The 23,470-nt window shown below is 36.3% G+C and overlaps 1 protein-coding gene, 1 non-coding gene and 1 pseudogene across 2 annotated transcripts in view; all 3 read right to left on the reverse strand.

The window, feature by feature from the left end:
- LOC125932219 (SH3 domain-binding glutamic acid-rich-like protein 3) overlaps nt 1-3,685 on the reverse strand; it is a 39,446-nt gene extending 35,761 nt beyond the window's left edge. Inside the window, exons 1-3 of the mRNA XM_049644711.1 lie at nt 3,517-3,685; nt 634-801; nt 131-230 (exon numbers count right to left, since the gene is read on the reverse strand). Of these exons, the coding sequence (XP_049500668.1) occupies nt 165-230; nt 634-801; nt 3,517-3,564 (282 nt within the window). The 5' untranslated portion in view covers nt 3,565-3,685 and the 3' untranslated portion in view covers nt 131-164. The remainder of the gene's footprint in view (nt 1-130; nt 231-633; nt 802-3,516) is intronic.
- A 2,467-nt stretch (nt 3,686-6,152) lies between these two features.
- LOC125932460 (uncharacterized) lies at nt 6,153-6,289 on the reverse strand (annotated as a pseudogene).
- A 248-nt stretch (nt 6,290-6,537) lies between these two features.
- LOC125932423 (U6 spliceosomal RNA) lies at nt 6,538-6,642 on the reverse strand. Its single transcript, XR_007460595.1, has one exon. It is a non-coding gene; the product is annotated as a U6 spliceosomal RNA (small nuclear RNA).
- Nucleotides 6,643-23,470: the final 16,828 nt, after the last annotated feature.

A 23,470-nucleotide genomic window follows, 5' to 3' on the forward strand; every position in this document is an offset into this window, starting at 1 on the left:
AAAATTGAAATTGTAAAAGCCCCCATGTTAGTGATTGCAAATGAATCTAGATATCAATTAACCTTATGAAGCTCTCATATTTTTTTTAATTAAAAGTAACCAATGTATATGGAAGTATATGCAGATCTACCTTGGTAAACATATTTTGTATCATCACTGCACATTCATTCCATCTTCAGGAATTTCAGAATCTCTTTGTTCTCCTTTGCCTTATGAAACATTTCAAAATCCTAAAAGGAATTAAAATTAACTTGTAACATCAATGCTGATAATTTCACTTATGAAACAATTAAATTCAAGTGTCAAGGTCAGTTTGCTAATTATCTTGCCTGGGCCTTTGCAAATGTCTACCAGCTAAGTTAGTTAAAAGAATTTCCCCAAGGTATCACTTATTTCATCCTATAACGTATGGTGAAAAATACTGTGTATCTCCAAACAAGCTGCATGATATACTTTCCTTTTATGATATTTTTCATAATGAAGTACACATTGCCTTATCTTCAGGAACACAATTAAGTTATTATGTAAATGAAAAAAATCTCACCCTCACAGTCCGTAAATGTATTGTTTCCCCATTTAAATAATCTTAAAATATGAAATAAAAATAAAATAAAAATGGAAATTTACTCTTACCCCACAATATTCTTGGCCATTGAATATCTGAGGTGGCAGAGCCCTAGGGGTAGAAACTTTAGTCCTCATTTCCTGAAGTATTTTCAAACTCACAGAAATATCTATTAATTCATATTTTATTTTGTAAGTATCTAAAATTCTGGTAACTTCTTCCTGTCTCTGCTTCACCTAGATAGACAAAGATATAAAGAGATGGAAAGATGTTAATCAACTGGCCCCAATGTTTTATGTTTTATTTTTATTTTCCCTATCCATTATGCTATGGTAGGGTAATAGCTTTTAATGGTGTGATTTTTTTGAGCAGCAAAATTAGGTAATTTTATTGTGTTAAACACATACACATACACACATATATAGTATATATGTTTAATATGTATATGAAGAAATACAGTAAGGTGTCAGTGGGAGTTAAAAATGTCTAATGGGGTATAAATATTTACCATATTGATTTCAAACTGCATATGAAATGGTATGAGCATTCTGCTAACAGTTGAAGCACACATTTCAGCTCATCGCTGCATTAATTTATGCTAATAGCTATGGTAGCCCTGTGTAGGAAATGAATAGGATACCAGGTTTTTACATTTAAAAGAACAAACTGCATGTTCTTAACAATAATCGGAGACTATGCCTAAGTGAGGAGATAAAATCTACAGAATGAGAAAATAAATCAGAGGATTAAGATTTACAAAAACTGTGAGTGAATAAAAGTGATCAGTTCTTGCTATGTCCTCCTATATGAACTTTACATATCTGTTATCTGTTATAAAAGGCTGTATATCCACCCCCATTGTCTTTTCCCCTGAAACATTACTACCAAAGTATAATTGTAATAATTGGTTATCTTTTAAACATAGTGTAGGGGCACCTGGGTGGCTCGGTTAAGCGTTTGACTTTGGCTCAGGTCATGATCTTGCGGTTCATGAGTTCAAGCCCCATGTCAGGCTCTGTGCTGACAGCTCAGATCCTGGACCCTGCTTCAGATTCTGTGTCTCCCTCTCTCTCTGCCCCTCCCCTGCTCATGCTCTGTCTGTCTGTCTCTCTCAAATATAAAATAAAATATAAAAAAAAATTAAATAGTTTATAAGTACATTTTTTGTTAATAACTGTAACATAAATGTTAAAATTTGAGTTTTCTACATTTTCACATGACAATCTTGGGCAATTTTGCCACATAAAATCTGTGATGCCAGAATAAGAAAACATATGTAAAATCAATTTGACAAGTACAAACCCCAGTTTATTCAATTATGACTTCTGTGAAAGTGGATGGCAGAAGGTTTTTTGTTTGATGACTTAAAAATATAATCCAGTCAGGCTTAGAAAACCTTGTCTATTTCCAACTGATAGTGGAGAAGTTTCTGAAATTCCATCATGCAACATTTCTACTTTCTGAGGCTCATTAGTCTTCGAAATTGCAAAAGCATGATTCATGTGACTTAAGTCACATTTTTATAGTGTTTTTTTCAAAACTCTTTTTAGAGGAACCACATTAGGAAAACAGTTGTTTAGACTAGTGCTAATCTGAGTGTGATTTATAAGACCAGCATCATCAGCCTTATCCCACCCCAAAACTATAGATTTTGGGAATGGTTCTCAGGAATGTTTTAACAAGCCCTCCAGATGATTTTTATGTTACAGTTTGAGAGACACAGACCAACAGTTGGGTGAATCTTCTGCTGCATCCATTATGGTCCTTAATGATTTCAAATCATTCCCTCTTATAGAATCTTAGTACCATATCCAATAACATAAATTACAATGTTAAAAATAGTCAAAAGGTCCATAATTTTCGTTTTAAAACTGCTTCTTGTTATTGTTGTTTCTTAGTACCCAGGTGAAATCCTTAGTTGTTCAGGCTTTATGCAGAAGCAATGCACTATTTCTAGGCTGAGATAAAATCTCATTGCTCCTTGCATCTATCATGGTGCCTAACACACCGAAGGAGTGTGATGAATGTTTGTTGGCCATTTATAATCCATTCTAAATTCTTCAGTTTTCATGCTTTTCCAAAAACTTTGCAGAATGAGGTTCTTAGACATATAACATTCCTTGTATAGCTGAGCTGTGATAACCATTAGCCAGCCACATGTGACTATTGAGAACTTGAAGTGTGGCTAGTCCAAAATGAAATGTTCTGTAAGTACAAAATACATACTGGATTTTGAGGACTTAATATGGAAATACATAACACCTCTTTTTAAATATTGGTTATATGTTGCAATGATAACATTTTGTAAATTTTGTGTTAAATAAAATATATTAAAATCAATCTCAACTCTTTTTTTAAGTCATTACTAGAAAATTTTAAATTACACATGTGGCTCACAATATATTGTTGTTTGAAACCACCGTTCTACAATATTTCCTACAACATGGTCAAAATAGTTCATCTAAACTGTAACCTAAGACATGTCTGATCTATGCAAATACATATTCTTCTTAGAAATTAAGTTTGTCTTTTTGAGGTTATCCAATCTTCTCTGAGGATTTTGGCCATTTACTCACTGGCATTTTCCCTCTCCTATCCTAAACAGTGTTCTTTAGCTCTTCCATCTCCCATCCTAAACATCCTAAAGAAAAAGGTTCTTTATCTCTTCCACTTGAAACATATGCAAAATTACTGGAAATACTAAAGTTGGCTGAACTCAGGACCCAGAAACCTCTCAAAGCAGTCAGTTCTTAGAGCACAACCAGGGTGAGGGCAATAACCACATTCTCTGTTGTCCACTGCACCTCCCATTCCTGAAAACCTAGAGAGGAAGGAGCTGACAAGAAGACAAGAAGGAGATGGTAATGCCCTAGCACAATCCTGAAGTCCCCAACTAGAATGTCTTCACTCTAGTCTTTTTTGCCTGCTAAGGCTCTTTTCTTTCCACTCACCTCTCTAGACCCTGACACGCTGGTGTAATAGACTTTAATGGAGCTCATTGTTTCCACTTAAAGGCTACTTTGCAGAAGTAACCCAGAGTCAGTCACTTCATTACCGCCTAAGGCTGAGCTAATAGAAGTCCCAAAACCTGGCTGTGCCTTTTCTCAGACTGTTGCTAAGAGCCTTGGCCTGTACACTCCGGATTGGTTGGGGAAGTAGTGCCCTTGTGACGCAGGAACACTGGAGCGTCGTGACTGCCAGCCTGGGGGAGAGGGCATGAACTCTGGGGTGATAAACTTCTGTTAAGGCCTCTTTTCTCCCTTCATCGGCCGGGGAGGCACAGGGGAGGACTGGATGGAAGAATTAGTGGACTCTGTATTCCTGCTACTCATTCTCCCATCTCCCTGCTTGGGGATGGTGGTAAACATGAGCTGTTTTGTCTGGCAACCACAGCCGCAAATGAAGGGCTGAGACACCTGAGGGAGAAAATGATCAAAATACAATGTTATAGCAAATAAAGAGATATATTAAAACTTGTATTCCTTAAATTTGTAGTGACAGAGCAAGTGCCGCCAATGCTTACTTGGACAGGAAGGGACGGGACCACCATAGCAACCTTTGATGCTTTTTTTCTTAGCTTGGGGAGGTGACTACTTTCCCACTCCCGTGTTCCTCCCTTCCTGAAGACAGCAAGCTTTCCTATGATTTGATCTTTTGGTTTATGTAATAGTGGGTTCAATAGTCGCTGACTCTCCTAGCACTTCCTCCCTACACCTGCTATAAAAAAATGACTTCGTGCTTTAATGTCTACTTCTTCAATACATTCGTAGCTCATTATTCTAGCCTTTATTTTCAAGTAGTTGAAGATAGTGATAATGTTTGCAGGATTTCTTTGGTTTGCCAAAATTGAGCAATGGAAATTGACAGTAAAGAACTAAAGAATTTTAGCACCAGTTTTTCTGCTAAGCAAATTTGGATTCCATGGTTCTACCACTTGATAACTATAGATCTTGAGCAAATTACTTCCTTCTGAATGTCAATTTCTCAATCATTAGTGTATAAATGTGAATAGTGACACCTACATGACAGCATCATTATCAGGATTAAATGAACTGAGTATGTAAAAGCGTTTGGCACATGGTCTGACATGTCGTTAGTTCAGAAAATTATAATTATTATTTAAAAAATAATGGTTTTTTTTGAGAGAGAGAGAGACAGAGTGCAAGCAGAGGAGGGGCAGAGAAAGAGGGAGACAAAGAATCTGAAGCAGGCTTCAGGCTCTGAGCTGTCAGCGCCCCTGACATGGGGCTCTAACTCAGGAAGTGTGAGATCATGACCTGAGCAAAAGATGGATGCTTAACCACCTGAACCACCCAAGTGCCCCTATAATAATTGTTATTGGTAAGTATCTGACTGCTTGCGTGATGTTTGGGAACAAGCATATCAATATGAATAAGAGGAAGCGTTTACCTTCAAGTTACTCACAGAGTGATAACTGATAAAGTAAGATAAATGCAATGTACAGAAATCTAAATCAGGCTAGGTGGGTCAAGGCAGGTATCCCTAAAGAAGTGAGAGCTAAACTGAAACCTGAATGATGTGTAGTATGCCAAGAAATTATAATAATAAAGAAGTTTTAGGTAGAAGGAACAGTCGTGAAGCAATGTGGTAATTGGAGCTTTGGGAGCAAGTGGAGGAATAGAAACTGAGGAAATAAATAGGAAAAAGCACATAGGCCTTCAGGTTTCATGTTAGATTTTGACGTATAGTCTTTTCAAGGCTGTTTCTTCTTTTATAAAAATGTGGAAAATCTTAACTTGCAAATTTACTGTGAAGATTAAATAAGTTGGAGATGTTGCCTAAGGACATCTTTCACTTATGAAGCACTCAATAAATTATATCTATTATTAATCCATGGATGATTAGACAGCTCTGAAGCATTTAGCTCTTCGTGTGAAAGGTGGATCAATCTAGAATATAAAGTGGACTTAAAAGGGGGAAAGACTGGAAGCACTTGCAGCAATACAAAAATAAAATGACAATAGTGAAAGGGAAAGATATTTAGGACAGGGGACTGCTAGAATTTGGATATAAGAGAAAGAGGCAAAGGAGATGGATATAACCAATGAAGGAGTGTAGGTTAGGAACAATTTGAGATCTACATTTTCTTTTGATATTTCTTTGTGATAGCAGTGGTATAAAATCTAATTTTTTTATTGTTTTCATTATCTTTCTGGTGTGAGATTGTGACTTATTTTCTCATTTTGCTGTGAGCTCTTACTTTGGTGTCAAGCTAAATTAATGCACTATTTCTTATAATAGGTTATCTTTGACAACCTAAAGTAAATTGGTTGGTATGACATACAAAATTTGAATTAACCTATTATATAGGATGTTTTTGATAATTATTTTGAAGTAATTATTTAAAAAAAAACTGTATTGATAATTGTAACTGAAAGTATCATCTATGTAGATGTTTGTTTATGCTTCCCTGTCTACTTGGGCAGTTTGTATCTGAGTTCAAATCATTCTCAAGAATGGGACAGAAACTTGTGGGACTGGAAAAAATATATTCTAAGGAAATTTGTATACTTTTTCTTGACCTTTTATATATGTGACTATTTATTTATTTAATTACTTATTTTTTACTTGCAGCAAGAATTACTATCAAAGTCCACTCATTGGCGCAAAGACCCTTGTGGTGTTACCAAAAGACTTGCCCCTGTAATTCTGAGTTCATCAGCTAGCCAGTGGCCTCAACTCCAAGCTCTAACAATGTGCATGACTTATTGATCATACAAATAATACATGAATTCATGTACATTTTATAAGTCAAACCACATAGAAATATAGAGAGTAAAAATTAAAATTACACTATCACCTTCTTTTTAAAATCCTCCTCCCAGAGGAAACCACTATTAACAGTTTGATTTGTATCATTTTTCACAAACATGATGACATTTATTAAGTCAGTTATAGGGGATAAAAAGTCACTTATAACATGAAAGTTAAGTACACAGTCTACTTTTTAAAAAAATATGGAATGCTTCATCAGTTTGCATGTCATCCTTGCACAAAGGCCATGCTAATGTTTTCTGTTTTGTTCTGATTTTAGTATATGCACCGCCAAAGTGAGCATTATTACACAGGCTTTGAAGTGAGGCTTCTTGGGTTCAATCCCAGACTCTACCACTTACAACTGTGTAATATAGTGCATCCTATATAACTTCTCTGTGCCTCCATTTTCTCATGGGTGAAATGGAAATTATAATATCTGTTTTATAGAGATATTATGAGGGTTATACTACTTAGTGTATGTGAAGTATTAGAAAAATGCCCGGCACATATACATGATGGAATCATATTGTATACGCTGTTCTGCAACTTCCATTCCATTAGTACAGATAAAGGCAATACAGTGTACTGATTAAGTAAGTGGATTCTAAATCCAATTGCCTGGTGCAAATACTAGTTCTACCATTTACTATGTTTGTGAACTTCAACAAGTATATAAACTTTTTCTGTCTTTGTTTCCTTTGTAAAATTCAAATAAGAGCTTCTGTATTTTTAAGTTTTATTTGAATTCCAGTTAGTTAACATAAAGTGTAATATTAGGTTCCAGTGTACAATGTAGTGATTGTACTTCATCACTTCCACACAACACCCAGTGCTCATCACAACAAGTACACGCCTTAATCATCATCACCTATTTAACACATCCTCCCATGCACCTCCATTCTGGTAATCCTCATTTTGTTCTCTATAATTAAGAATCTGTTTCTTGGTTTGCCTCTTTTTTTTGTCCCTTTGCTTATTCATTTTGCTTCTTAAATTCCATATATGAATGAAATCATGGTATTTGTCTTTGACTGACTTATTTCACTCAGCATAATACTCTCTAGCTCCATCCATGTCATTCCAAAAGGCAAGATTTAATTCTTTTGTATGGTTCTGTAATATCCCAGTGTGTGTGTGTGTGTGTCTGTGTGTGTGTGTAACAGCACTGTTATATATATAATATAATATAATATAATATAATATATAATATAAAATATAATTTTATATTATATATAACACATCTTCTTTATCCATTCATCAGCTAGTGGATATTTGGGCTGTTTCCATGAAGTGGCTATTGTAGATAATGCTGCTATAAACATCAGGATGCATGTATCCCACTGAAATAGTATTTTTACAGTCTTTGGGTAAATAGCTAGTAATGCAATTACTGGATAGTAGGGTAATTAAGAAGAAATAATATCTGTTCTTTCTAAACTATTCCAAGAAAAAGAAAAGGAAGTAAAACTTCCAAATTCGTTCTGTGAGGCCAACGTTATCCTCATACCAAAACAAGATAAAGACACAGTTAAAAAAAGAAATAGAGGCCAATATCCTTGATGAACACAGATGCAAAAATTCTCTAAAAAATTCTAGTGAAACGAATCCAACAATACATTAAAAATATCATTCACCATGACCAAGGGGGATTTATCCCTGAGTTGCAAGTGGGGCTCAATATTCACAAATCAATCGATGTGATACATCACTTTAATAAGAAAAAAAAAACAATGAGAACCACCATATGATCCTTTCAAAAGATGTAGAAAAAAAAACATTTTACAACGTACAACATCCATTCTTGATAAAAACCCTTAACAAAGTAGGGGTAGAGAGAACATACCTCAACATCATAAAGGCCATATATGGAAAATCCATAGCTAATATCATCCTCAAGGGGAAAAAAATGAGACCTTTTCCTCTGTGGTCAAGAATAAGACAGGATGTCCAATCTCACCACTGTTATTTAGCATAGTACTGGAAGCTCTAGCCACAGCAGTCAGACAAAAAAACATAATAAAAGGCATCCAAATTGGCAAGGAAGAGGTCAAACATTCACTCTTCACAGATGACATGATACCTTAGATTTAAAGCCCAAAAGATTCCACCAAAAAATTTCTAGAACTGATATATATCCAGTGAAGTCACAGGATACAAAGCCAATGCACAGAAATCTGTTGCATTTCTATACACCAATAATGAAGCAGCAGAAAGAGAAATCAAGGAATTGATACCATTTACAATTGCACCAGAAAGCATAAGTTACCTAGGAATAAACCTAACCAAATATGTGAAAGAACTCTGCTCTAAAAGCTGTAAAACGCTGGTGAAATAAACTGAAGAAGACTCAAAGAAATGGAAAGACATTCCAAGTTCATGGATTGAAAGAACAAATACTGTTAAAATGTTTATACTATTCAAAGCAATCTACACATTAATGCAATCCTTTTCAAAATAGCACCAGCATTTTTCACAGAGCTAGAACAAACAATCCTAAAATTTTTATGGAACCACAAAAGACCCCGAAATAACCAAAGCAACTTTGAAAATGAAAAGCAAAGCTGGAGGCATCACAATTCTGGACTTCAAGTTATATTACAAAAGTGCAGTGATGAAAACACTATGGTACAGGTCATAAAAATAAACACATAGATCAATGGAACAGAATAGAAAACCCAGAAAAAAAAAGCCCACATCTGTATGCCCAATTAATCTTCAAAAAAGCAGGAATGAATATGCAATAGAAAAAAGACAGTCTCTTCTACAAATGATGTTGGGAAAAGTGGACAGCTACATGCAAAAGAATGAAACTGGACCACTTTCTGACACAATACACAGAAAATAATTCAAATGGATGAAAGATCTAAATGCGAGACAGAAAACCATAAAAATTCTAGAAGAGAACACAGGCAGTAAACTCCTTGACATCAGTTGTTGCAACTTATTTTTAGATATGTCTCCCAAGTTAAGGGAAACAAAATTGAAAATAAACTATTGGGACTACATAAACAAACAAAACAAACAAACAAACAAACAAACAAACACAACTTCTGCAAAACAAATCACCAAACTAAATCACCAAAACTAAAAGGCAATCTACTGAATGGGAGAGGGTTTTTGTAATGACATATCTGATCAAGGGTTAGTATCCAAAGTATATAAAGCACATATGAAAGTGAACAACCTAAAATGAGTGATCTAATTTAAAAAAGGGAAGAATACATGAATAGACATTTTTCCAAAGAAGACAAACAGATAGCTGATACATAAAAAGATGCTCAATTTGGGGCCCCGGGGTGGCTCAGTTGGTTAAGTTTCCAACTTCAGCTCAAGTCATGATCTCATGGTTTGTGAGTTCAAGCCCCGCATCAGGCTCTGTGCTGACAGCTTGGAGCCTGGAGCCTGCTTCAGATTCTGTATCTCCCTCTCTCTCTGCCCCTCCCCCACTCATGCTTTCACTCTCTCTCTCTCTGTCTCAAAAGTAAATAAAATTTTTTTAAAAAGATGCGCAATTTACTGATCATCAGGGAAATTCAAATTAGCCTACAATGAGATACCACCTTACACCTGCTAGAATGACTAAAATCAACAACACAAGAAACAGCTGTTAGTGAGGATGTGGAGAAAGGGAACACTCTTGCATTGTTGGGGGGAGTGCAAAGTGGTGCAGCCACTCTGGAAAAGAGAATGGAAATTTCTCAACATGTTATAAATAGATCTACCATATGATCCAGCAATTCAACTACTAGGTATTTACCAAAAGAATACAAAAATGCTAACTCAAAGGGATGCATGCACCACAATGTGTATAGGAGCATTATCTACCATAGTCAAATCATGGGAGCAGCCCAAGTGTCCATCAATAGATGAATAAAGAAGATGTGGTACACACACACACACACACACACACACACACAATGGAATATTACTCAGCCATAAAAAAGAATTAAATCATGCCATTTGCAATGACATAGATGGAGCTAAGAGAGTATTATGCTAGTGAAATAAGTCAGTCAGAGAAAGTAAAATGCTACATGATTTCTCTCATATGTGGAATGTAAAAAACAAAATGAATGAACAAACGGACAAAAGAAGAGAGAGAGAGGCAAACCAAGAAACAGACTCTTGACTATAGAGAACAAACTGAGTTGGGGTGGAAGATGGGTTAAATAGGTGATGGGGATTAAGGAGGGCACTTGTGATAGGTACCCGGTGTTGTATGGAAACACTAAATCACTATATTGTACACCTAAAAATAACATTACACTCTATGTTAACTAATTGGAATTTATACTTTTTATTTTTTTAGTGTTTATTTCTGAGAGAGAGAGAGAGAGAGAGAGTGAGCAGAGGAGGGGCAGAGAGAGAGGGAGACACGGAATCTGAAACAGGCTTCAGGCCCCAAGTCATCAGCACATAGTCTGACACGGGGCCTGAACCCACAAACCATGAGATTATGACCTGAGCTGAAGTTAGATGCTTAACTGACTGCATCATCCAGGTGCACCTAACTAAATGTAATTTTTAAAAAAAGTTGAAAAAATGAAAAAAAAGTCATGAATTTGACAAAGCTATTTCTATTAATGAAAAAGTAAGTGGCTACATTTATAGTTCTACTCAGAAAGTTTTCATGAGGCCAAAGTATGTATAAATATCCATCTCTTGTACAAATTCTGAGGTATAGTATTTTTTTTCAATGTGTGACTCAAATGATTTTAATTAAGCACAGTACAAAACAATGTACCATATTTATAGATGGTGAAAGGATTAGGCACTTTAACCAAAAACTTTTAAATAAATAATTTATTACAGTTTAATACATACATTAAAATAATTATACTTTTGTATAAGTTTGTACTTTTTAAAACACTTTCATATATACCATTTAATATTATCTTGACAATAATGCTGTGAATAAGGGAAAGGAATATTATTTTCACTATTTCATTAATAGGAAAATTGAAATCCAGGAATGGTAAATAAATTACCTGACTTTAAAATGTTAATGGCTTATCTTGATGAGCACTGAGTCATGTATAGAATTGTTGAATCATTGTATTGTACACCTGAAACTAATATAACATTGTATCTTAATTATATTTCAAAAGAAAGAAAGAAAGAAAGAAAGAAAGAAAGAAAGAAAGAAAAGTTAATGCAGACTCAAGTCTCCTTATTCATGGTGCTATTGTCTATCCTTTGAGCAACACTGCCTCCCTAAATTACTTGTGTTTCATGTAGGAGACAAGTCTTCATTTTTACATTCAGGCAATGTACACTGCCTGAATGAGTTCTTTTACATTACAGGAATGTACCACACTCTTCTGTTTAGAATTTTTTTTCTAATAAAATGTTTGTAGAAGTCTTCCTAATTGAATTCCTTTATAAAAAACAAAATTATACAAAATCTTGTAAACCACTTACATGTAAGAAGATTTTAAATGATGGGAAAAATGTGATGTGGAAAAAGCAATGTATAGATATAGAAGGCAATTCATTTTCCCCTGATTAAAAGGAAAATTAAGATAACGTTGTAAAAGAAAGTTTAGCAAAGCAGAGAAATGATACAAATAAAATAAAATCTGTGAATGAGATAACTGTAGCAAAATGCAAAAAAAGCATCCCTTTTAGAAAATTTTGTTGCAGGGGCACCTGGGTGGCTCAGTCGGTTGAGCATCCAACTTCGGCTCAGGTCATGATCTCACAGTCCATTAGTTCGAGCCCCGCGTTGGGCTCTGCGCTGACAGCTCAGAGCCTGGAACCTGCGATTCTGTGTCTCCCTCTCTCTGCCCCTTCCCCGCTCATGCTCTGTCCCTCTGTCTCAATAATAAATAAACATTAGAAAAAAATTAAAAAAAAAGAAAATTTTGTTGCATTGCCCATTCCAAAGACAGTAAAACAGGATGAAAGACAGCTAAATTTATACTGATCTTGGTCATATACAAGTATGTGCCATAATTATCTTGACTTAAAGATTGGAGGCAACCATGTGAGGAACATGTATGATTTGGGTTGCTTTGTGGAACACATATGAGATGATGCTTTTAATAGTCCCCTTTTACCTTCACTAGATAATACCATTGAGTCATTCTTCTATCATTGAGACTCTTGAGAAACTACTTGCCTCAAAACTATTGAATGGAGATAAAATTCAAGAAAATAAGTATATTGTTTTATAAACAACCCCTTTCTAATTTTATGCTTAGTAGTTATAAGGAAAAAAAGATATATGAACCTATAAACAATTTTTGGAAGAAATCTCACTAAAATCCTACTCTATAATCTATCGTATGACTTCCATTTGATAAGGAATAATGTAACTCAAATTAGCCTTCAAAACTTTCAAGAGTAGAATATAGAGGCATCAAAACATTGGGAAATTCTTCTAAATTCTTTAGCAAGATGTAGTCTCTGTAATGTTTCCTATGGAAACAATTATAAATTCTGCACTCCTAACAAAATTTTAAGCCAGAGAATTAGGGAACTTATATCACATCTACAGTAGAAACCAACTGTAGGTTGGCTGGACTGACTTAAGAAACTAGACTAGAGGGAAGAGTTAAGATGGTGGAGAAGTAGGGGGACCCTGGGCTTTTCTCATCCCTCAAACACAGATGTATTGAGGTCAGACTACTTGGAACATCCAGGAAATCAATCTGTGGGGTGGCAGAAGGATCTCCACAGTTGGAGGGAGACAGCTTGGCAGGTTCCAGGTGGATGGAAGTGAACTGAGGAAGAGAAAAATGGCAGAGCCACAGAGGGGAGGGAAAACTTTCTGTGGAGAGACAAAAGGGAGAGAAAGAGAGAGAGGTTGAAATAGTGCATCATCGAATTAGCACAAAAAGAAAACCTCTCTGGACCACAGACTGGTAAGTGAAAAGTACTGAGTGTCCCAGTACTTTTTGCAAACAGCCTTTGTTGCTCAAACTCTGAGGTTTTGGAAGTATGCAACCTTCTCTGGAGAAGAGCTGTGGTGGACACTGCTGGGGAGGAGGGAACTGGCCCTGGAGTGCATAGCATGGTGCAGAGATCTCTGGGGTGCACTGAAAGAGAACAGTCCTTTTCCTGGGGTACTTTTGGAAGAGGGCTTATTGCATCCCCAAGGACAAAAGTCCCTGTAGGTGCCAGCCAAAGGCCTTTCATCAGCAGTTTGGTGAAGCTGTACTCCAGAGGAGGTGTATACACACCATGCCAGGTCCTTTAAGACTTTGGATTTTCAACCCAGCAACACACCAAAGAAAAAGCATAGGTAAAGAAAGGACCCAGGGCAACTTGACTGCCTTAGGTATTCAATGAGAGTTGCCTGCCTCAACAGCAGGGGTTTGATCCCTGGTGAAGGCAAGAAATTGGGGTGGCGCCATTCCCCCTGCCAACACCAAAATGGTGGGACTTCAGAGAGCAACACAGTAGCCCCCAGTGGAGGTGTAACCCACTTACACGAAACCTTGCCCCTCCAAGCCTGACAACTGCGTATTTACTGGGGCAAGACTGACTCTGAGCCAAAATACCTGGCCTCTCCTCTAGACTAACAGAGCCAGCACCTTGTAGGCACCAACAGATAACTCTTTTATTATTTTCATCCTCATTCTTTTTTTTCTTTTGGAATGAGGCTCATAGTTTCTTATCTTTTTTTTTTCATTTCCTTCTCTCTTTCTCTCTTTGGATCAGGATTTTTTATTCTTTTCCTTTGTCTTCTTTTTTTCCCTTTTCTCCTGCTTCCCCCTGCCTTTTTCCCCTTCTTCTTTGGAATCAACCTTATAGTTTTTTATTCTCTGTCCATTATTACTTTTTCCTTTCCTTTTCTCTTTTTGGGATCAGGGTTTCACTCTCCTTTTTTTCCAGGCTTAATTCAACAAACAAATCAAAGAACACTTAGTTAAAGGTCCAAACACTCCAACACTTCAAATAAGGAGGAGCTCTGTTGATGATGGTACAGGGGTAAAGAGCAACCAGGAAATTAAAGAAGTAATTTTAAAAATACATGGAGGCAAATGAAAATGAAAATTCAACAGTCCAAACACTTTAGGGTGTAAGAAAGGCAGTCCTAAGAGGAAAAATACTTTGCAATTCAGGCCTATCTCTTGAAGAAAGAAAGGCCCCAAATACACAACCTAACCTCACACCTAAAGAAGATAGATAAAGGAGAAGCAAATAAAGCCAAAAACCAGCAGAAGAAGGATAATAATAAAGATTAGAACAGAAATCAATAATACAGAAACAAAAATATGATTGAACAGACTAATGAAACTAAAAGCTGTGGGTTTTGTTTTGAAAGAATAAATAAAATTGATAATCCCCTAGCCCTAGCCAGAATTATCAAAAAGAAAATAAAGGAACACAAATAAATAAAATCACGAATGAAAGAGAATAGATCACAAGCAACAACCCAGAAATACAAACAATTATAAGAGAATACTGTGAAAAATTATATGCCAACAAACCAGACAATCTGGAAGAAATGGACAAATTCCTAGACACTCTACTCACACAGTACCAAAACCATAACAGGAATAAATAGAAAATTTGAATAAGCCCATACCTAGCAAATAAGTTGAATCAGTTATCAAAAATCTCCAAATAAGAGTCAGATGGATTTCCAGAGGATTTCTACCAGACATTTAAAGAAGAGTTGATACCTACTCTTCTCAAACTGCTCCAAAAAATAGAAATGAAAGAAAAGCTTCCAAACTCATTCTAAGAAGCCAGCATTACTTTTATTCTAAAACCAAAGACCCCACTAAAAAGGAGAATTACAGGCCAATATCCTGATGAAGCTGGATGAAAAAATTCTCAAGATACTAGCAAATCGAATTCAACAGTACATTAAAAGAATTATTCACCAATTTTTAGTGGGATTTATTCCTGGACTGCAGGAGTGGTCCAATATTTGCAAATCAATCAATTTGTTACACCACATAAATAAAAGAAAGGATAAGAACCATATAATCCTTTCAATAGATGCAGAAAAGAATTTGACAATACAGCATCATTTATTGATAAAAACCCTCAAGAAAGTAGGGATAGAAGGAACATACCTCAGCATCATAAAAGACATACATCAAATTCCCACAGCTACTATCAATCTAAATGGGGGAAAACTGAAAGCTTTCCCTCTGAGGTCATTAACATGACAGGGATGTCCAATCTCACCATTGTTGTTCAACATAGAACTGGAAGTCCCAGCCTCAGTAAACAGACAACAGCAAACAGACAAAAAAGCAAAATAAAAAGCATATTGATTGACAAAGAAGAAGTCAAACATTTACTCTTTGCAGATGACATGACACCTCTCATTGAAAACCCGAAAGACTCCACCAAAAAATTCTACAATATGTGAATTTAGCAAAGTCACAGGATATACAATCAATGTACAGAAATTGGTTGCATTTCTATACACCAATAATGAAACAGCAGAAAGAAAAACCAAGGAATTGATCCCATTTAAAATTGCACCAAAATCCATAACATACTTAGGAATAAACCCAAGCAAATACATAAAAGATCTGTATGCTGAAAAGTATAGAAAGTTTATGAAGGAAATTGAAGAAGACGCAAAGAAATGGAAAAACATTCATGCTCATGGATTGGAAGAACAAATATTGTTAAAGTGTCTATACTACTCAAGGAATCCTACACATTCAATGCAATCCATATTAAAACAGCACCAGCATTCTCCAGAGAGCTAGAAGAAACAATTCTAAAATTTGTATGGAACCAGAAAAGACCCTGAATAGTCAAAGTGATGTTGAAAATGAAAATCAATGCTGGAGCCATCACAATTCTGGACTTTAAGCTTTATTACAAAGCTGTAATCATCAAGACAGTATGGTACTAGAACAAAAACAGACACATAGATCAATGGAACAGAATAGAGAACCCAGAAATGGACTCACAAATGTATAGTCAACTAATCCTCAACAAAGCAGGAAAGAATATCTAATGGAAAAAAAGACAGTCACTTGAACAAATGGTGCTCAGAAAACTGCATAGGGACATACAGAATGAAACTAGACTACTTCCTTTCACCATTCAGAAAAAGAAATTCAAAATGGATGAAAAGACCTAAATGTGAAACAGGAAACCATCAACATCCTAGGGGAGAAAGCACAACAATCTCTTTGGCCTCAACCATAGCAACTTCTTACTAGACATGTCTCTGGAGGCAAGGGAAATAAAAACAAAAAACAGTATGAAGTCCCAATAGTGTTAAGAGTACATAGCATAACAAAGTCACTAATTTTCCTAGTATTCAAAATTATAAATGCATTTAATTATACTCTCAGAGTTCAATTTTTTCCCTCCTGTATGTCATCAAAATACTTATGCGGCTAACAGACAAATGGAAAGATGTTCAACATCACTCATCATAAGGGAAATACAGATCAAAACCACAATGAGATACTACCTCACATCTGTCAGATTTGCTAAAATTAGGGTACCTGGGTGGCTCAGTCGGTTAAGCGTCCAACTTTGGCTCAGGTCATATTCTCGCAGGTTGTGAGTTCAAGCCCCTTGTGGGGCTCTTTCCTGATAGTTTTGAGCCTGAAGCCTGTGTAACATTCTTTGTCTCCCTCTCTCTTCCCTTCCCCCACTTGCACTCTGTTTCTCTCTGTATCTTTCTCAAAAACAAACATTAATTTTTTTTTAAATGGCTAAAATTAACAACTCAGGAAACAACAGATGTTGTCAAGGATGTGGAGAAAGGGGAACCCTTTTGCACTGTTGGTCAGAATGCAAACTGGTGCATGCACTGTGGAAAACAGTGTGGAGGTTCCTCAAAAAATTAAAAATGAACTACCCCATGACCCAGCAATTGCACCACTGGGTATTTATCCAAAGATACAAAAATGCTTATTTGAAGGGGCACATGCACTCCAAGGCTTATAGCAGTGCTATTAACAATAGCAAGAAGAGCCCAATGTTCATTGACTGATGAATGGATAAAGAATAAGTGGTATATGTACACAATGGAATACTACTTGTCAGTCAAAAATAATGAAATCTTGCCATTTGCAACACGTGAATGGAAGTAGAGTGTATAATGCTAAGCGAAATAAGTCAGTCAGGTATCTCATTTCCTACTTTATTCCTAGGTATCTCGTGGTTTTAGGAGAAGTTGTAAATGGGATTGATTCTTTGATTTCTCTTTATGTTGCTTCATTATTGGTGTACAGAAATGCAACAGATTTCTTTACATTGATTTTGGACCCTGAAACTTCAGGGAATACATGTATCTGTTCTAGCAATTTTATGGTGGAAACTTTTTGGTTTTCTCTATAGAGTGTCAGTCATCTGCAAATAATGAAAGTTTGACTTCTTTGCTGGTTTGAATGCCTTTTATTTCTTTGTGTTGTCTGATTGCTGAGGCTAGGACTTCCGGTGTTATGTTAGATAATAGTGATGAGACTGGACATCCCTGTCTTGTTCCTCAGTGGAGGAAAAGCTCTTTTTTTCCCCTTTGAGGATGATAGTAGCTGTGGGTTTTTTTGTATATGGCCTATATGATGTTGAGGTATGTCCTGTCTAACATTGCTTTTTTGAGGGTTTTATCATGACTGGATGTTGAACGTTGTGAAATACTTTTTCTACAGCTATTAAAAGGATCATATGGTTCTTATCCTTTATTTTATTAATGTGGTGTATCACATTGATTTGTGAATATTGAACTACACTTGCAGTCCAGGAATAAATCCTATTCAATAATGGTGAATGATTCTTTTAATGTACTGTTAATTTTGATTTGTTACTATTTTGTTGAGAATTTTTGCATGCGTGTTCAGAGATATTGGCCTGTTCTTCTCTTTTTTAGAGAACTCTTTGTCCTGGTTTTGGAATCAGGGTAATGCTGGCCTAATAGAATGAATTTGAACATTTTCCTTCCCTATTTTACGGAATAGTTTGAGAACAATAAGTATTAACTCTTCTTAAAATGCTTGGTAGAATTCCCCGTGAAGCCATCTGGCCCTGAACTTTTGTTTGTTGGGAGATTTTTGATTACTGATTCAGTATTTTTGGTGGTTATCAATCTGTTCAAATTTTCTATTTTTCCTGTTTCAGTTGTGGTAGTTTATGTTTCTAGGAATTTACCCATTTCTTCCAGGTTGTCCAATTAATTGGCACATATTTTTTCATAATATTCTCTTATAATTATATTTCTGTGGTATTGGTATTTATCCTCACTTATTTATGATTTTACTTATTTGGGTCCTTTGTCTTTTCTTTTTGCTAAGTATGGCTAGGGGGTTATCAATTTTATTGATTTTTCAGAGAACCAGCTCTTGATTTAATTGACCTGTTCTACTATTTTTTTTTAATTTCTATGTAATTTATTCCTGCTCTAATCTTTATTATTTCCCTTTATCTGCTGGCTTTAGCCTTAATCTGTTGTTCTTTTTTCTAGCTCCCTTAAATATAAGGTTAGGTTGTTTATTTGAGATTTTTTTTGCTTTCTTATGTAGACCTGTATTGCTATATACTTTCCTCTTACAACCACTTTTGCTGCTTCCCGTAGTTTTGGACTGTCATGTTTTAATTTTCATTTTTCTTTCATGTATTTGTTAATTTCTTGTTTGATTTACTGGTTGGCCCATTCATTTTTAGTAAGGTGTTCTATCACCTCCATGTTATGGTGGTCTTACCAAATTTTTCTTGCAGTTGAATTCAAGTTTCATAGTGTTGTGGTTGGTAAATATGCATGGTATGATCTCAATATTTTTGTACTTGTTTAGGCCTGATTTGTGACCCAGTATGTGATCTATTCGGGAGAATGTTCCATGTGCCCTTGAAAAGAATGTGTATTCTGCTGCTTTAGGTTGAAATGTACTGAATATATATGTTAGGTCCATCTGGTCCACTGTGTCATCCAAAGCCATTGTTTCCTTGTTGACTTTCTGCTTACATGGTCTGTCCATTGTTGTAATTGGGGTGTTAAGGTTTCCTACTGTTATTTTTTTATTATCAATGAGTTTCTTTATGTTTGTGATTAATTGATTTATATATTTGGGTGCTCTCAAGTTGAGGACATAAATATTTACATTTGTTAGATCTTCTTTTGGATAGACCCTTTAATTATGACATAGTGCCATTCCTCATGTTTTGGTACAGTCTTTGGTTAAAAATCTGTTTTTTCTAGGGCACCTGGGTGGCTCAGTCAGTTGAGTGTCTTACTTTAGCTCAGGTCATCATCTAACAGTTTGCGGGTTTGAGCCCCATGTTGGGCTTTGTGCTGACAGCATGAAACTTGCTTTGGATTCTCTGTCTCCCTTTGTCTCTACCCATTCCCTGCTCCTGATTGCTCTCTCTCTCAAAAATAAATAAACATAAAAAAATCTGTTTTTTCTGATACAAGTATGGTTACTCCCACTTTCTTTTGATGTCCATTAGCATGATAAATGGTTCTCTATCCTCTCACTTTTGATCTGCATGTGTCTTTAGGTCTCAAATGAGTATCTTGTATGCAGCATATAGATGAGTCCTGTGTTTTTTTTAATCCATTCTGATACCCTATGTCTTTTGATTAGAACATTTCATCCAGTTATATTTGGAGTAATTATTGATAGATATGAATTTAGTGCCATTGTATTACCTGTATAGTTGGTGTTTCTTCAGATTATCTCTGTTCTTTTCTAGTCTTTGTCACTTTTGGTCTTTCCTTCCCACTCAAAGAGTCACCTCTAATATTTCTTGCAGGGCTGGTTTAATGGTCATGAACTCCTTTAGTTTTCGCTTGTCTGGGAAAGTCTTTATCTTTCTTTCTATTCTGAATGACTGCCTTGCTGAATAGAGTACTCTTAGCTGCAGATTTTTCCCATTCATCACTTTGAATATATCATGCCAGTCCCATCTGGCATACCATATTTCTGTGGAGAGATCAGTTGCTCACCTTGTTGGACTTCATGTATAATTTAGAGACTTCTTTTTTCTTTCTCCTTTCGTAAATTTTTCTTTATCATTATATTTTGCAAATTTAACTAGAATATGTCTTGGTATTGGCCTGCTTTTGTTGATTTTGATGACAGTTCTCTGTGCTTCCTGGATTTGGATGTCTGTTTCCTTCCCCAGATTAGTGAAAATTTCAGGTATTATTTCCTCAAATAAACTTTCTGCCTCCTTTACTCTCTCTTCTTCTGGGTCTCCTATGATATGAGTGTTATGTTTGATGGCATTCCTGAGTTCCTGAAAACTACACTCATGATCCAAATTTTTTCTTTTTTCTCTTTGTTCTGCTTCATTATTTTCCATAATTCTATTTTCCATATCACTTATTCATTCCTCTGATTCTTCTAATGTTCATTATATCAGGTTCATTTTGAATCTCAGTTATTGCATTTTTTGTTTCTGCCTGTTTTATAACTCCTTTGCCTCTGCAGTAAGGACCTCCTTAACATCTTCCATTCTTTTTTTCAAGCTCATTGTGTATTCATATGATTGTTGCTTTAAATTTTGCATCAAGCATATTTTATCAAATGCTTTTATCTGTTTCTATTAGATCTGTGACCTTTTCTTACTCTTTCTTTTGGAATGAATTCCTCCATCTTGGAATTTTGTATAAGTCTCTGTCTTCTCTTTGTTAGAGAGGTCTGTTACATTTTCTGCTTCTGAGAATAATGGCTTTATGAAGAAGGGGTCATATAGTGTCCAGGGCCTGGCACTTCAGAGGGTTTTTCTGGTGTTGCTTCATGCTGTGTTTTTTTTTTTTTTTCAACATTTTTTATTTATTTTTGGGACAGAGAGAGACAGAGCATGAACGGGGGAGGGGCAGAGAGAGAGGGAGACACAGAATCGGAAACAGGCTCCAGGCTCCGAGCCATCAGCCCAGAGCCTGACGTGGGGCTCGAACTCACGGACCGCGAGATCGTGACCTGGCTGAAGTCGGACGCTTAACCGACTGCGCCACCCAGGCGCCCCTCATGCTGTGTTTTGACTGCTTTATCCTTCAGGCCAGTTATCGGGAGAGGTTCTCCTTGCCTGCAGTGGGCAGTGTTTGGACCTTAGCCAGAGTGTGGGTAGTTTAACTAGGTGTGCCCTGTTCTGCTTTCTAAATGATAGCTGATGCTACTTCCACTAGAACAGAAGTCTTTTAAAAACTTTATTGTTGGTAAATGTGGTGTGTGAAAAGGTTTCTGTTGGTCTTCTGGGGGAAGGGACCCACTGTGCTGGGACTTGCACACCTTTGCCAAAGAAAGGCAATATAAGCAGAGCACAAGGGTATGGGACTTTGTGTAACCAGATTAGGCAACGAGTGCTGGTATTGTGCTGTTTACTGAAGCTGGTTTATGTTGAAGGGTGGGGGACAGAAATGGTGCCAGCCAACTCCTTTGACCCCACAGATGGGTCTCTATACTTGTGGCTCTCAAGAAATCACTCCCAGAAGAGTGAATTATCTCTCCCAGTGAGTCTCATGCATCTTTAAAATCACTGTTTTCATGCTGTCTCCAGGTTGTTTGCCTACCAGGAGCTGTGCAGTGCACTTTGGTCTCTATCCCAGTCAAGCTTGCTGGCTTTTAAAACCCCAAAATTTAAGGTTTTGCTGTGGTGGGCACCTGCACTAGTCTTCTGGGGGAAGGTCTCACTATACTGGAAGTGATTTACTTTTGACTCAAAAAGGCAGTTGTGTAAGAGTGCACATTTATGGGACTTGGAGCAAGCAGGCAAGGCAGCCAGTGTCTGGGCTAGCTGCCCTTAATAGGTGACTCTATGGGTATGCCCAGGGGTTGGGGAGGGAAATGCTGCCCACTGGCTCTTCTGTTTTAGGAGAGGCATTTTGTGAAGGATACCTCTCAAAGATGCATTCCAAGAAGAAGGGACAATTTCCCCTGTGAGCTTTAGGCATTCTTCAGTTAGCACTGTCTGCCTCTGGGTTGCTTCTTTGCCTTCTTTCCAGGAACAAGGCAGTACCCACAGGGTTCTATCCCAGCCAAGACCACCCAAACTTTATGCACTTCCTACCTTCCACGATGTGGCCTCTTCTCTCCCTCTAGTTGTGGCATTTGTTCTGTCAGTCCTCAGATCTATTTCTTGAATATTCAGAATGATTTGATAGTCATCTAGTTATGTTCCATGGATAAGACAAGCCTAGGGTCCTTTTACTATGCCATCATGTTACCTCAAATTGCATTTTTCTAAAGTGAATTAAATGTTGGGCAACATTATTAGTGTGAAATATTTTTGGCATATAATGATATGTATTAATATTTTATTAAGAAGATACAGGTACAAATAATGTTAAGACTACACAGTATACAAAAAGCCACAAATTTGTTATAAAAATTAGAAATGCATTTAATTATACTCTGAGAGTTCAAATTTTTCTTTATTGTATGTCATCAAAATGCTTATGTGCCTAAGAGACACATGAAAAGATGTTCATCATAAGGGAAAAATGGATCAAAACCACAATGAGATACTATCTCACACCTGTCAGAATGGCTAAAATTAACACAGGAAACAAAAGATGTTGGCAAGGAGGTGGAGAAAGGGGAACACTTTTGCACTATTGGTGGGAATGAAAACTGGTGAAGCCACTCAGAAAACAGGATGGAGTTTCCTCAAAAAATTAAAAATAGAGCCACCCTATGACCCAACAATTGCACTACTATGTATTTATCCAAAGGATATAAAAATGCTGATTTGAAGGGGCACAAGTACCTCAATGTTTATAGAAGCACTATCAACAATAACCAAGTTATGGAAAGAGCCCAAATTTCCATAGACCCATAGACTGATGAATGGATAAAGAAAATGTGATATCTATATCTATATATCTATATCTATATCTATATCTATATCTATATCTATATCTATAATGGAACACTACTGGGTGATCAAAAATAATGAAATCTTGCCATTTGTGCCAGTGTGGATGGAACTAGAGTGTACTATGCTAAGCAGAATAAGTCAGAGAAAGACAAATATCATATGATTTCACTCATATGTGGAATTTAAGAAACAAAACAGATGAACAAAAGGGAAAGGAAGGAAAAATAAGGTGAAGACAGAGGGGAAGGCAAGCCATAAAAGACTGTTAAATACAGAGAGCAAACAGTGTTGTTGGAAGGGATGTGGGTGGGGGGATGGGCTAAATAAGTAATGGGCATTAAGGATGGCACTTGTTTGTTACCTTTGCATTAG

This window comes from Panthera uncia, chromosome X, assembly GCF_023721935.1.
Source record: "Panthera uncia isolate 11264 chromosome X, Puncia_PCG_1.0, whole genome shotgun sequence".
NCBI lineage: Eukaryota > Metazoa > Chordata > Mammalia > Carnivora > Felidae > Panthera > Panthera uncia.